At 40.7% G+C, this 16,864-nt stretch overlaps 1 protein-coding gene across 1 annotated transcript; it reads right to left on the bottom strand.

Moving 5' to 3' along the window:
• Nucleotides 1-7,234: 7,234 nt before the first annotated feature.
• LOC114710889 (vomeronasal type-1 receptor 4-like) lies at nucleotides 7,235-8,134 on the bottom strand. Its single transcript, XM_028895183.1, has one exon. The coding sequence runs from the start codon at nucleotides 8,132-8,134 to the stop codon at nucleotides 7,235-7,237; it is 900 nt and encodes a 299-aa protein (XP_028751016.1).
• Nucleotides 8,135-16,864: the final 8,730 nt, after the last annotated feature.

Below are 16,864 nucleotides of genomic sequence, written 5' to 3'. Positions count from 1 at the left end.
GCATAACAAAATAAAATATAATAAGATTTTTTTAAAGGTCCCATCAAAGTTGGACAAGGCAAACCAACAAAAGGAAAAGACGCCAAGAGAAGGCCAAAGAATCAGAGATCCACTCATTCACATACACTGGAGGCCCAAAAAGTACTGACCTGAAAGTTATAGTATTCAGAGGAGCTCTGAAAGAACTGTGAATTCCCTATGCTCATGGCCTCAGTCTCTGTGAATTCATAAGAGCTTTGCTCAGTTCATTCAGAGGACCTTGTTCCCCTGGTGGCATCCATCCCCTATGGTTCTCTTACTCTTTCTGCTTCCTCTTCCATGGTGTTTCTTGAGCTCTGAGAGTTTGGTAGATATCCCTGGGAAGCCTGTTCTTTTATGAAGGGAAGCAGGGTAATGGATCTGGGGAGGGGCAGGATTGGATGAGAAGAAATAGGGGAAAGTGGTCAGGATGTATTGAAGACAAAAGATAAATATATCTTCTTATTTTAATTAGTTTATAATATGATTGGGTATGGTGATATTAAATTTGTGCTGCAATGTGTTGATATTTAATGTGGTGATAATCCATTTGTGCTTTAATAAATAAAGTTTGCCTGGAGATCAGAGGAAATAGCAAGCCATTTTAAGCAAACAAAGAAGTCAGGCAGTGGTAGCACATGCCTTTAGTCCTATCACTTAGCAGGCAGGATCTGTGCGTTCAAGGCCACAGTAGGGAACAGAGCCAAGCATGGTGACACATGCCTTTAATCCCAGTACCAACCATAGAGTTCTTGAGGCCTGTACAGACGGAAAGTGACAGAGCTGGCCAGGAAGAGTAAGTGATGTAGCTAGAGAGAGAACATATCAGATGGCAAAACCGCAAGGCATATATAAGCCTGGATAGACAGGAAGTCGCTCTTTGGAAGCTGCAGAGTTGGTGAGGTGAGGTGAGCTCATGGTTTGTCCTATTCTTCTGATCTTTCTCTCAGGCTTTAACCCAAATTTCTGGCTCTGTGGTTTTTATATTTATTAAGACAATTTATAAATTAGTCTACACTAAGTTTCAGAGAACAACATGGAAGGAGTGGAAATGAAAAATCCAGCGGAGCAGGACATATTGTGAGACATTAGGTCCTCTGTATGTAACAAGGAAGCAGAGCACATAGACCCCTCTCTACCTTCCTGCACATTCCTTTCATTTAATCCCACACTTAAACATATCTATAACAGTAAGAGGCCAGGATGTAAATATGAGAAAAAGAAACCTATGCTGTTTTTTAAGCTCCATCTATTTTCCTGAAAATTCCATATTCTATTTTCCAGGCTTAATAAATTTTATAACACACACACACACACACACACACACACACACACACACAATTTACAACAATATTATTCCAATTTTGGTCTAAATAAAATAAAAGGTAAGTGAGTACCACTAAATGAAAGGCTCCACCCAAATTGTGTTGATTTTAGTTGGGGCATGTATTGGACTCACATGCCACCAACTATCAATCACACACAAGAGCACCTTGCTTTTGTCACTGCCAGTCTGTGCCACTCCTTAGAATGCTTTTAAGTGTCTGTACATTCAGAAGATGGTGCAGACTCCCTGTGGATAGCAATCTCTAACAAAGAGGTTTCTGTTTGCTCTCATTTGAATATTTTCCTTGCCAGTCTTCATTTTATAAATTTTAATTTTTGATGTTTCAGACAGGCTTTCTCTTTGTAGTAGATGCTTGCCTTACACACAGTATATAATCTTGGCTGGGCCCAATCAACTGCATTTCTTATGTAGGTGATCTCAGCTACTGAGAGTTCAAAGATGCAATGATAATGTTATTCTTGGAAAATGTGTTCCACCTCTCTCTCTCTCTCTCTCTCTCTCTCTCTCTCTCTCTCTCTCTCTCTCTCTTTCTTTCTTCTTTTTCTGTTTCTGCTTATTCTTCTTCATGATGTTGCATGAACCTTAGAGAGATGATAGTTTTAAAGAGAAAGAAGGAGCTGATGGGATGTAGACTTGGCATCCAACAGTGACAGTATGAAAAGGAAAGAATACACCTCTAGTCTGTGGTTAATGAGCCTCTCCTAGGAGCCAAAATCTTGGAACATTTGAAAAATTAGACAGAGATGAGGACAGGAATTGAAAATCATAGACTTTCATAGGGTTCATAGGGTATGAACCCTAACATCTGAACAAAAGGAAATCCATGTGAGAAACAGTAACGTCACTACTCACACTTCCTTGGGATAAATGCTTCACCATGGAGATGTTGCATATGAAATAAGGCCGAACCATGTAAGAACTGTTATTAGGGACATTGATGATTGTTGGTGGTAAGACACTCATGAATATGAGAAAATGAAAAACAACAAAGGAAATGTATTGCTGGCAAGCCTGGGCATGAGAGAGGTGGCGTTTGATGAATAGTTCAATGAGTTAGATAGGAATGAGTTCACTACAGAATTGAGAGAGATGTTAACTGGAGTGGAACCATAATATTGCTTCAGTAGATCTGTATGTGGATTGGCTTTTTAAAGAGCTAAGGCAATTTGCATCAAATTGTGCTTCATAGAGGAAAATGAGAGGAAGCCTATCTTAGTTTTTTTTATTGCTATAAGAAACACCATGACCATGTCAACTTTTATAGATGAAAACATATAATTGAGGAGGCTCACTTACAGTTTCAGAGGTTCAGTCCATTATCATCATGGTGGCAAATATGGTGGCATGCAGGCAGATGTAGTGCTGGAGCTGAGAGTCCTACATCTTGACTCAGATGCAAGAGGAAGTCAACTGTCACACTGAAGGAAGCTTGGGAAAAGACCTCAAAGCCCACCTCAACAGTGGCACACTTCCTCAAACAAGGACACACCTCCTAATAGTGCCAGTTCCTTTTGGGGGCATTTTCTTGCAAACTACCATAAAGCCTAATCAGTGTTGGTGTGTCTTTGGAAGGCTTTGAACCTGAAGCAATAGACCACCAAATGAGTGAAAGCAGGGAGACGTTAAGGTGAGAATCACACTGTTTGCTTCAGTACTGAGCAATTCCCCCTCCAGAGTATGATATATACATTTCTCTCAGTCAGAAGAATAGTCTGGGGTTAGAGATTCTTTATCTGAGTCAGTGCCCTTTTGTTGTCCAGGTTTTGCCATTGGAGAAGGAGAAGAAAGCTTCACCTCTGTGCAAGAGACTCTCATGTATATGGAGACTCATATTGTGGCAGGAGGTAATGTAGGTGAGTCCATCATTTATTAGGTCAGTCTTAAGAGGGAGACCCAGCCTTGCATTGCCTCTGTTTGGTAGACAGATGTAAATCTGTTCTTTGGCAATATTACAAGAGGAGGAAGCAGGATGGGTAATGTATGATAATTGTGGATTACAAAGTAGTTAACAAGGCATTTCCTCCCATCCATGCCACTGTGTAGAACATTGCTCAGTAAATGAAAAACTGATGCAAGTAATGAGATATATTCACACTCTGCTGGGTATTTCCCACTTGATTTTAGTATCCCCTTAGCTGATTAATCAGCAAAATAGCATGTCAATTATATTTCCTGAAGATGGATGGCTATCAGAAACACTGCCCCCACATTTTATAAAGGTTTCATTATGTAAATATTATGATAACTACTTTTAAAAATTTGAAGAAGCATATGAATTTTGTGGATGGATGCAAAAGGGAGTAAGGATTGGGAATTAGCTCACTGAAGTTTGGGGCAGGGAATAGATGTCCAAATCATGCAAGTCTTGCGGTTGGATTCTTCTGGTAGTAAGGGTGTAGACTGATGTCTTCAAGTTTTTGGCCTCTTATTTAAGAATGAAATGAAAGCTCACACAGCAAGCTAAACTGTACTTAAAACAATGTGATGGAACATGTCAGAATACACTGCAAAATATGTTGATATAAGTGAAGATGCTAAAATGACCCGATTGGTGTCTGGGTCATACTTTCATGGTATGCAAAAGAATTTTAATAGGAGCCTAATTTGTGTGGTTCTCTGTTTTACCTTTCTGACTTTGATTATATATGCATTGTTCACAGTGTACATATTCATTCCCAAAATTCACCTGATTTCAACTATATTCAAGTAGAATTATGTAGGAACATAGAGGTTTCTCCATTAAAGTTAATTTTCTAAAAGATTTACATTTTAAATGTGTGAGTGTGCATTTGCATGCATGTATACATGCAATTCATTGAAGGTACCTATATGTGATAGTTTGAAGGTAATTACCTCTCATAATCTTATAGGGAGTGTCACTACTAAGAGGCGTGGCTTTGCTGGAGGGGGTATGGCCTTGCTAGAGGAAGTATGTCACTGTGGAGGCAGGCTTTGAGTTTTCTATGCTTGTGATACCACCCAGTGTGTCAGTCAAGTTCTTGTTGACTACAAGATATAGGATGCTCAGCTATTCCTCCAGCACCATATGTGCCTGTATGTCATGATGCTCCCTACCATGATAATAATAGACTGAACCTTGAAAACTATAAGTGAGCCACCCCAATTAAATGTTTTCTTTAGGAGTTGCCATGGCCATGGAATCTCCTCACAGCAAAAGATACCCTAACTAAGACACTACGCATGCAGCAACCTGGGTGCAGGGAATCGAACTCAATTCCACTACAAGACCAGTCTGCACCCTTAAAAACCAAGCTACATCTTCACTCCTTCTCATAAAAGTTTACTTTGAGGACAAGTTTTCCACTTCAAATATGATCTTGGTTTGTTTCTCATATCAAGATGCTAAGATGTATCGCCATAGATACCATACCCTTATTGGACAGATGAACTTCCTTCTTGCTGTCTGGCTTTCATAGTGCTAGAATTGCTGCCAACACCTCAATTTAGTTATGGGACTGTGTGCCATATTCCCTATTCTAGCTGAGATGCAGCACAGGTATTATGTGTGCAATGAACTAAATGCAGTTAGATTTAAGACATTCCAAGTGGGAAGCAGAAAACAAAATCTGTGGCTTCAGAGTAAGCAAGGGAAGTTTTTTCTGCTCTTTTATTAAATAGATATGATGTGCCTGTCACTATGCATTGAAGCATTTATTTTTATGGCCGGATAATAATAATACTGCTACTTTTCCCCTTCATAGCAGAAGTATATTTTCCAGTGGGTAGTAATAACTGTAGAGACTCAGAACTCTTCAAAGTTTATATTTATATTTAAAGTGACTTATATGGTTTGGTTTAACATGGTAATTTTATTTTCGTGGCAATTATATTTGTTTATTTCCTTTAAATTTTGCTGGGTTTATACTTAAAATGTTTCTCGCATACTAAGGACTTATAAGAATGAATTCACAACAAGTCCTTCATAACTCATCAACAGACATGGGAGCAACATGCACTTCCCTGGATATTCTCATATAGGTCAATTTTCCTCAAGATAGACAGGTTGTAGTTCATGTTGGTTTATTGTTTTACCAGGTGTGCCAGTTTCCATCAGGTCTGACATCAGAAGCCTACCTTCCAAAGAACCTGCAATCTTATTTTCATATATTTTGTATTTATACTTCTTTTTTTCCAGAATATGTGTCAATATTTTTTCATTTGTTAATAGTTATGTAAAATTTTATGTATTTAATTTTTTAAAAAAATTAAAGCTATTTATTTAAAGTTTACATCCCAGGAACAGTTTCTACTCGCTCCTCTCCTTCCAAGCCCTCCTCCCAGACCCCTCTCTGTCCCTACCACCCATCCATCCACTCCCCCTCAATTTCTGTTCCAGGAAAGACTTGTATCCCATGAATATCGACAAAACATGGCATACTGATTTTCAGTAAGACTATGGACCTACCCATGTATTTAGGCTGGGCAAATCAACACAGTAGGATGAGTATGGACCCAAAAGCCAATAAAAGTGTCAAAGACATCCCCTGCTCCCACTATTGGGAGTCCCACAACAGGACCATGCTATACAACTATAACACATGCTAAGGGCCTAGGTCAGTCCCACACACATTCCTTGGCTATTGGTTCTGTCTATGTAAGTCTCTATAAGCCCTAGTTAGTTGATTCTGTGGGTTTTCTTGTGGTGTCTTTAACCCCTCTGGCACCTACAATCCTTTCTCCCCCTCTTCTGCAAGATTCCCCAAGCTCCATCTAATGTTTAGCTGTGGATCTGCATCTGTTTCCACCAGTTGCTGGATGAAGTTTCTCTGATGACAGATGGGTGAGGCACCCGTCTATAAGTATAACATCATAACATTGACATCATCCTCCCGCCCTAGTTTTATGTTTGGTTCTCTCTTAGGGGTCTGGGTCACCCAGTCTGTGGGTCCTAGTACTTCAGATAGAGTCAGGGGTGGTCTTATTCTCTGGGTAAGGGTGTTAGGCTAGATCAGTCATGGGTTGGCCACTCTCTCAATCTATACTTTTCGACAACCAATATTCTTTGAAGTTTGTGGTTTAAAAGTCAACTATTGAGTGTTCAGTGATCCAGAATACATCTTGCTCTTGCAGAGAAGCTGGGTTTCATTCCAAGCACTCACATGACAGATCACAACAGTCCATGACTCCAATCCCATGGAATATTACACCATATTCTAAACTACACCACATCAGGAATGCACAGAGTACATATACATACATGAAAGCAAAACACATAAAAATAAATAAGAAAAATTCAAAAATTAGCAGCATCTGATAAGCTGTATTTTAATCATCCTCCCATTTCTGGTCATACCATGTCACATCTAAACACTCACATGAATGTGAAAAAAGTAGCATTTCCAAATCTCACATGGCATTTTCACAGAGCTGGTCATTATCCATCAGTATATGAGAAAGACAGATCCTAACCACACCCTGCATTCTGTGTTCTGTACAACACCAGCAAACTATAAGTGTGCCCCACTGTCACCACTCTCTTGGGCATCTTATACAACTGTTCATTTTCTCAGAATTAGTTTGGGGCTCCAGTCTTCCTTTAGGATGATGGGCTAGCTAAAAACCAATGTCTATTAATTTTGTCTATACAACACACCAGTGAATGATAATCAGACCTTTACAAACCATAACAATCACAACAACCTCTACACCCCAAATATTGAATTAATCTAGTGCTACAATATTCTGAATTGAAATGATGGACAGCAATTGGATTCAAGACTGTGTCTCAAGAATGTTAGGAGATACTGTACCTACAGAATGGATCAAATGTGAAGGGTTCATATTGAATATGAAATACTGTATACAGTCTATGTTTTAGAGTGCTCTGACTACACACAAATAAGATGGTTATTGAGTACTTCCTAGATGAAAATCCCTGATATAGTGTCTGATGAGCAGGAAGGGTGAGAGTGCTGAGAAGCTTGCACTCATGGCCACATTGGCATTGGCCAGCCATGCACCTGTTCCATCCTGGAAAGAAAAATATACCATTAAGGCGAGAGAGGATACATAAAAAACCACAAAACTGCTCACTAGGGTAAGAATTCTTTGTGTGGCTTTGGTCTCAGGAAATGATTTAGTAGATACAGATTTGTGGATATGTTGGACCCTCTTTTTATGTTTGAACAAGATTAACATCATGAAGCCACTGGCCCACACCATGAGTCCCAAACACATAACATCATTGGAAACCAATAGGATTGCATATACTTTGAGAGATTGTTTGGAAGGTTTTAACATGACACAATACACAAATTGTCTAAATTCAGTAAGATTCCCTTTATCCCTCATGTCAGTCACTGTACTAAAGAGAAAGATACATGTAAGTAGATTCAGGGCCCAGCACAAGCCTAGGAAAGGACCAATTAACCTAGGGGCTTTGACCTTGAGCTGTGCCCACTTGGAATTACTGGGGCTGATGGTAATGGCCTGAAAGACACTCAACAGGGATGTGGAGCCAAGGGATACTCCCCTGGCAACTCTATGAAAATAAAAGGCAAGTTTACATGAAATATTATCTAGAGAATATGTCTGATCAAAAGCAGCCATTATCTGAGGGATTCCTTTGCAGAGAAGAACCATGATGTTAGCCCAGGTCAGGTGTTTGATAATCAGGTCTGTGGGCCTCACCCTGTTTCCACTGAAGTTAGAAAGAATGAGACAGCAAAGCAAGGCTAAGTTCCCGAACATGCCCAGTGCAGTCTGGAATAGGAAGAAGATCCCCATGGCCAGGTCTCTGGATGCCATTGTGTCATTTTATAGGAATGTCACTCAGTATCCAATCCTGAGAACTTCAGGATAGACATATAGGACTATTTTCTTCATTGTACATGAAATACATGCTAGCCAAATAACCACTACTTTACATTCAGATATTAAAATAAAACATGTTTAAAAGTTTTTTGTTGTTATTGTTGGTGGTGGTGGGTTTTTGTTTGTTTGTTTGAGTTTTTTTTCAAGACAGTGTTTCTCTTTGCAGTTTTGGTGTCTGTCCTGGATCTCGCTCTGTAGACCAGGCTGGCCTCAAACTCACAGAGATCCTCCTGGTTCTGCCTCCCGAGTGCTGGTATTAAAGGTGTACACCCCTTTGCCTGGCTGTTTAAGAGTTTTTAACAGCTTTAACTATATAATATGCATTTTTGTGTCTTTGTGTGACAATATTCACTTTAGTGCAAGTGCTTTTGGACCCAGTCAGGGTTACAGTCAGTGGCAAGCTGCCAGATGTGTATGCTGAGACTAAACTTGAGTCTTCAGTAAGAACAGCATGACTTCCTAACCCAGAAAGTCTCCTTTAGAGACCCCAAGTTTCTAGATGCTGGAGCACTGGCTGCTCTACCAGCACACACATGGCACCTCACAAATGTCTGTAGCTTTATATCTAGGGGTTCCACACCCTCACACAGACTTACATGCAGTTTCAAAATATTCCCAATTGTTCCTACAAATAGACACCAGTCACAGGACTGTAGTTAAAGACAAAGTTAGTACTGCACCTGTTGGTTTTCAGCAATTTTCACATGGCTCTACAGATGATGTGAGATTTCCAGCTCACAGGAGCCTTGTGTGTGTGTTGTGGGGGGGGGCTTCTAATGATGAGACAGACAGTTATAGGATGAGTTTTGTGACACTACAGATTCCCTGGATTTTACCACTGGCAAACGGCAGACATACCACAACCAACACCATTTTGGAAAAAAAAATAATGTCCTCTAGGCTGTATGGTGCAAAACTGTTCTCTTCAGGGGCCCCTCATCATAATTTTAAAATGAATGTCATTTACACTGCCATTCTTGGGTCTATTTTACCAACTCTATATTTTTGAAATATGCCATTAATTCCTAGCATATGCCATTGGCATACATCATGTATTCAACATAAATATCAAAAGGTGATGACAATGCTAATCACATATGAAACAGATGAATTTTATACAAACATTGAACTTAATAATTTGCAAAGGTTGATTCAATGTTGGAATGACAGCCATGAGAACTTTCCCCATTTACTATAGTACAGTATGGTTAACACCAGAACACAGTCTCTATTCTACCACAGTTGTGTAAACATATGCAAAACAGAATTTGATGCATACCTATATGAATAGTGTGTAAGATTTTCTTTGAGACAGGAAAATGTAAGTGAAATATGTATACATTGGTCCAAAGGAAAATCTGGAGATCAAGGACTCCAAGGTCTGTCTGCAAGGTAGAAACCATAGCAGTGGAGATATAAATATTTAGTTCTGCCCAAGTGATGCTAAAATACGCAAGTCATAGAAACCTCATTAGAATTGATTGAAATTTGAATCACACGTATCTGATTTTGTCCACACTTGTATGCACATAAATAGAGCATGAAATCACAATTACTGTTCTTGCCCCCTAAGAAGGAAAAATTACCTTTCGTCACTGTACCACTTGGCACCTGTGTTTCCAAAAGTAAACTACCACCTGCTTCTATGACTCTGAGTCAAAGAGGCAGCTTCCAAGGAAAGCAAGGATTCTCATATCTTTAGGTTCTGCTCTCTGGCACTTGTGATTATAACAGGCATTACATTTCACTGAGTAGGCCTAGTATTTGTCCAAAGAAAACTTGTGTGTTTGTGTGTAAAAACGTGTGTGTGTGTGTGTGTGTGTGTGTGTGTGTGTGTGTGTGTGTTGATGGGGGTCTGTCTGTCTGTATCCCTTGAATACTCTGATAAAGCATTTTAGATGCAAAGACCCCCAACCTGCCTCCTGTGACAGCAAATCCCCCTTGCCAAAGGTTTTTAGGGAGAGGAGACTAAGCACACAGGCATCTCTCTGGCAGATTCCCTCCACCCGTGGAGTGTTTAGGACTCAGATGATCCACCACCACTCTGTGAGTATCCATACAGTGCAGCATTCTGTCCCTGAAAGAGAAAGACAAGCTCAGAGAGCTGCACTTACACAGTTGGCAGCCAGGTGTCTAGCTTCTGCAAGTCTGAGGGAAGAAATCAAGACTCACCTATGAAAGCAGATGCCTTGGTGATAGCAGATGCTTCACAGGACCTCAGTGGTCAGAGGGACAAACAGCCTGTCTCCATATAGTCACTTGGACACAGGGGCACCTGTTCATATGCTGATACCTCATCTCCCCTGAGGTCAAGAGGATGTCACAGGAGGCAGCCATGACACTGTCTGCTAAGGGAGTTGACTTCACCTCTGAAAAACACTTCTTCCCATCAGAACCTTCAGGAAAGTTTTCACTGCGAAGTGAACAGCAGAGGGACACAGTGAGGATCTGGAGGGGATTCTCCTCTCCTGGGACAGTGGATCACAGAGGGAGTTCAGACTGTCATAGCAGTGGGATAGGTTCTAAGGAAGAGCAGGTAAGGATGGAAAGGAAAGTTGGAGCTTGAATTTTAATTTCCCTGAGTTAGTCTTCCCTACACTTACTGAATATAAAAACAGGAAATGACCAGAATACATGCAAATACAGAACTCTGACCCCAAACTTTTAGACCAGGAAGCCAAATGACCCTTCTGAAACCTTGATAAATGGGGTAAGGACTTTTCCTTAGTGATATTTTTCTTATTTTCTGACACAATTTATGACAATATAATTACTCACATTTAGGACTACCCAAAGAAAGGTAGTCATGCAATAATAAACAATAAATAAATAAATAAATCTCCATAGGTTACCTTGCTTGTTGTTAGCATGTCTGCTGCACTCATATGCCCACCACCACCCTCATTCAGGCACAGTATAGCCATTCTTTGGTCATTGTGAGGATTTCTGACTCCTTCACACTCCTCAAGCATATGACTCAGTTGTGAATCTTCATAAAAGTTAATGGCATTAGATAAATTTGGAATGCCCTCCACATGAGTTCATGTATTTGAAACCTGGCCTAAAGAATTAAGGTCCAACTTCTGCACATCACAAACTTATAACCCCCACTTAGGGATTTGGGCTCGTGACAAACAGCGGACTTGCAACCGCCAGTCGTGGAAACAGAGTTTCAGTCACTCACAGGTAGCCAAGAGTAGTTCACAAACCCCTCCGATATAGCAACCAACTGCTGAGACAAAACCAATAGCTTTCCCTGAACCCCTCCTTTGTGTAGCTTCCCAGTGTCTGTGTGTGAATGTTTTTGTCCTGTGTTTACAAACAGACATCTTCCCTGAATCTCCTCTAGTTCTGGGAACTGCACAAGTTACAAATGCTTCTTTGCTCAGTACAACCCTATGGATTTAATATATTCCGTAACTTTCTTTGAACAACAACTCAAAATTGACAACCAGCTTTATAGTATTCACAAACAAATACCAAAAGAGACATAGAAAGAGAAATGGAGAAAGAATAGATGACAGTGTTGTTCAAAAATTAGACACATCATGGAGCTGGAAAGATGGCTCAGAAATTAAAAGCATCTGTTGCTCTCACAGAACACCAAGGTTTGGATCACAGCACCCACATGGTGGCTTACAATCATCCATTATTCAAATTCCATGGGATCTGGTGGGTTCTTTAAAATTCCATGAACACCAGGCATGCACATGGTGTACACATACACATGCAGACATAGTACTCCATGGGACCCAGGTTCGATTCCCAGAATGCACATATCTCATAATTGTCTGGAACTCCAATTCCAGGGTACCTGATGTCCTCTTCTTACCCTTGTAGGCATACACGGAACACACACACACACACACACACACACACACAAAAAAAAAAAAAAAAACATTTACACATATCAAATAAAATAAGGAACACACGTCACAAAACTTATGTGTTATAAGCATGCTGACAGTGGGTAATTATATATATATATATATGGTTTGTTTCAGTTTTTTAATTTTTTATTCATTTTACATACCTACCACAGTTCCCCCTCCCACCCCTCCTCTAGCTCTCCTCTTCTGCTGCTCCCCAATCCACCCCGATCCACTCCTCCGAAAAGGTAAGGCCTCACATGGGGAGTCAACAAAGCCTAGTAACACTAATTTAAAGCAGGACCAAGCCCATCAAGGCTGAGCAAAGTATCCCACCATAGGGAATGGGCTCCAAAAAGGCAGCTCATGCACAAGAGATATATCCTGGTCCAGACAGTGGGTAATTTATAAAGCACTCAATGGTATCAGTCACAACACTGTCTACCAAACAAGCTAAAGGTTAATGAACTAATGCATTAAATCTGGTTCTGGTAATTTTTTTGTTGTTATTCAAATTGGACATTTTGTGTTAAATTCTTAATGGTAAGAGAAGCAAAAGGTCTCTGCAGTCCTTTGTGTAAGTTATGGTAGAGGGTGAGGCTGTGAGTGTGACTCTGCCTTCTTGCAGTTATTTACCTCAAATTTTAACTGATATTTTCTCCAGAGGTACCTTACAAAATGTTGGCTGAGGAAATGGCTCAGTTGGTAAAGTGCTTTCTGGGTAATCATGGGTACCATTGTCGGGATCCCCAGCACCTAATTTAGAAGTTTTGTATGCAGTAGGAGCCTGTAACTTCAGGTAGTCAGAAATAGGTTTGTTCTAGGATCTCACTGGCCAGCCAGTCTGAGCTAAATGTTGAGGTATAGGTTCAGTGGATTCCATATTTTAAAAACCAAGGTGGAGAGTAATAGAGAAAGACACTGGGATTCAACCCCTAGGCTTCACATGCACTTGAACTGCAGAACCTACACCCACTACATATACACACACACAAGCACCCATCAGAGCAGGAATCTGGACAAAACATAAAGTGAACATCAGTCATAAAACAACTGTTCAGTTGGCATCAGGAGTTGGAACTATCGGTTAATTTCTTTCATTATCTTCCTCTCGCACTTAGTAGACACCTAACATTGACAGTTCATACACAGGGAGGTGAGTGAGATCAATATACATATGGGTTTTTCTATGCAAGGTTTCTCCATGCAGTCCTGGCTGTGCTGGAACTCTATCTGTAGACAGCCTAGCCTCAAACTCAGAGATACACCTGCCTTCACATCCCGAGTACTGGAATTAAAGGTATGTACCATAGTTCCAGGCTTTGATGCAACTTTAAAATGATTCATGATGCTGGATAAGAAAATGATCAATTTTATTCTATTAATAATTAGAGCTCATTATCTGTTTGCCCACTGGGTGTTCTTTGGGATTTTTCAAAATTTTAATGGTTGTTCCCAGTTACTTCTGCAATTTTCAGTAGAGTGTTATAATTGTGAATTGGTTGTTGTCAATAATTTGTACAATGTGTGTTTTGCAAACATGATCTCACTTCCTTGTGTATGTACTGTCAACACTTCTAAATGTGAAACAATAATCAGTGCCCAGGAAGTGTGGGCTCCACAGGGCTGAGCTGCCTCTTCCACACCTGAATACAAGCTGCACTGTTACTAGGCATGCTGACTGAAAATGCTATTTGGTAAGTTTTTATAGTTTATAAAAATGTCTGGTCTAGACAAGGATTAAATCACCAAAAACAGTAAAAAAAAAAGTGTGTGTGTTTTATTGGGAATAATATAAGCATACCTCTATACCTAGAATATTGCCCCTGAGAACAACTGTGTTTTAGAGCAATTTCCTCCAAATTAAAACATTCACTCTAGGAAGAGGGGCAGTGCAGATTCACAAAGTAAACACATTTTAGAAATATAGGAAAACTCAAACATACAAGATTCATGAGGGTCCCTCCACAGGTTATAGAAGCAGCTTTTTTTAAAAAAAAAATCTACTAAGGGAGGATGTTCTGACCTATGAACTACTTAGAACTTCTCAGAACCGTTGCCCCAAGTCAAGCAGGGATACAGGGATGCAGATTCCTTGAGTCTTCACACCCCTGAGAGGATGGACTTTTCAATGAGGCAGCTGCATTTGAGTCATGCCCACTCCTGTAAGAAACCCTGCAGCCATACTCTGGTAGAGAAGTCCAATAAGAGTTTAATTTAATGGTTTACTACCATCTGGGACTTTGGTGTTATGGTTGCTTTGATCTGTTTTTGGTTCCCTATCTTGGGTGAGTAGACTTGTGTGCATCATGTCATCCCTAGGAAATCTCTCACCACAAAATGATACCCAGCAAGCCGATTCCTACATTCTGTAGGACTTCCTCATCTCTCGGCTTGGTCTTCACTCCCATCGCTTTTAAACCTTTCAATGTCTCTGACTGAAGAAGCTGGATTGCCCAGTCTTCACTCTGAATATTTTATGAGGCAGACATTTGTCTAGAAATTAAATGCCCAGTTCCCATGACTGAAGTTCCCTGGGATGTGAGCGTCAGTTGTTCACACACTTTTCATCCTGTTCTGTTTTGTTCTGTGCCTGTTGTGCCAACAAGCATCAACACCTATGATCTATGAATTCCCTGTCATCAACAGAAGAGTGAGAGCACTGACTTCTGCAAGAACCTAAAAACCACCATCACTCTTCATTTTGACTGTTGTGTGAGACTCTTCCTAGGTAGAAATACCTTATTCACATCTACTCACCCCAGAAAGGGAACTCATGACAAGTCAAAGCAACAATTCTCCCAAAGCTCAATTGTATGAACTATTAAATTTTAGTTGGGGTTACTTAGGGGAGTATGGGTGAGCTGGTATTGAGAGCAGCAGCTGCCACATTGAAAAGCCCACCTCAACACACTGGTGGGAATGCACAGGAGCTGCATCCCTGGAGGTATCCACATGACTTGCTGGCAGCTCAACTGGTCAGAGAAGCTCCTCTTGGTAGCTGGACTGGACAGAGTCTTCTTCTCCAGTGTTGGGGCCACAGAGGTCCTTGTACTCACAGAGAGGCACAAAGAAAACCAGGAATGTTAATCACCCTGTGGTGTCTCCTCAATGGAGGAGATCAAATCAAATGCCAGCATTCCATTCAGAAAGTTGGGAGAGGAGATTCTTAACAACCTGGTGACCATTTTGCTATCTGTGGAGTCAGACCTCATGCCAGCTCCCCAGAGTAATTATGCCACACTCTTCCCTTTCTAAACTATTGTCCATTCTTGCCAGAGACCAACCTCAGCAGTTTCAGGGGTCCAAAAGACAGGGCACTTGGAAGGCATTGTAACAACTCAGAGACAGTGCAAGCTGACAGGTCACTTCAGGCTTCCGCAGTTGCTACATAGCTTCTGCTACAGCATCTGCTTTTGCATTGGTAACCTCAGACTTTTATTTTCATGAGTAAGGGGAGACAGAAAGAAAAGGGGAAATCACCCAATACGGAGTGTTCTCGTGATTCCAAAGGTTATTCTTAGAAAATCACCAATATATTCTTAATCAACTTTAGTTAAACACAGAAACTGTCCCAGGCTGAACACCAAAGAAAGCATAATCTATTTTTATTACTAATGATTATATAATATTCTGAGCACTTAACCCAGAGGCTAGCAACATGCAATTTCACAAAAAAAGGTAAAAATAAGAACAGTGGTCAATGAATGAGACAGTCATTTCCTTCTTGCACAGCCTGCTCCAACATCAAGACCTCTGCAGCTGCCTAAGTTCCTCCTCAGCCCTCTGCAGACACCAAGGCCCATGACTGGTGGGCCACAATAACTTCAGACAAGAGATCTATCCCTGCAAGTCAGCATCTTTTGTCCTTCTTATCCCAACACTTCCAAGGAAAAACTGATACAATTTTCAGAGCTTCCATGAAAGGAAGCTCACCTTTCCTGGCAGCTCTTTTCAATCTAGGAATCCAAGAAAACTTGCAGCAATCACTCCAACCATTGCCACATTGTCTCCACACTCTTTCAGAAGGAATCAAAATATCAGGATTAAAGTTGCCATCTCCCTTTCTTGGTGGAGGCCACTATTTTCTTCCTATTCTAGGTTCCCACACTTTAGTTTATCATCCCATCTATATGTGACCCCATCCACAGTCTTCAGCCAATACCCCTTAGGCTCTCAAGTCTTACACAATGCCCTTGGAATACCCTCAGAATCTGAATTATTCATCATGGCCATATTAAGTCCAGTGTGCTATAGTTGACCACACACTCGGTACAGTTTATCCAAGCCTGAAAAGCTTCCCCAGGCTTCAGGTTCTCTCCCATGACCTGCATAGCTGCCTTGACCCCAGCCTGGGTGATCACCTCTGCATTATTTCCCATGAAATTTGTTTCATTCCTTTCCTGTATCACAGAAATCACCATTGATCTAGGAACATAGAACATGAAGATCAGATAGAAGAAAAAGACTAGCATCACAAGAAGTATTTATATGGAGGAGAACATGACATGTGCATGCCATAAAGCATGACCTTGGGACACATAGGCATTTCTGCCTTGGCCCTCTAGAGGCATGCAAAGCAGATAATGTGGAGGGGATCGCACAGAGGGTTGATACTCCACAATCTCAGGTCCCTCATCTCCAACCTCTGCTGGCAGCACATCAGGCATCTTGTATGCTGTCCCCGGCATGTCCTTAGTGGGAAATGTCACAGTACTTTATGGCCTGCAGACCTCTATGCTATCAGTCAAAGACTACACTAGATTCCAGGTCTTTTAGCTATAAAACCCACCCT

The sequence above is a fragment of the Peromyscus leucopus genome, chromosome 1 (assembly GCF_004664715.2).
Source record: "Peromyscus leucopus breed LL Stock chromosome 1, UCI_PerLeu_2.1, whole genome shotgun sequence".
Classification (NCBI taxonomy): domain Eukaryota; kingdom Metazoa; phylum Chordata; class Mammalia; order Rodentia; family Cricetidae; genus Peromyscus; species Peromyscus leucopus.
Note: the sequence above shows the minus strand (reverse complement) of the source record. Positions and strands in the feature narration are given on the sequence as shown.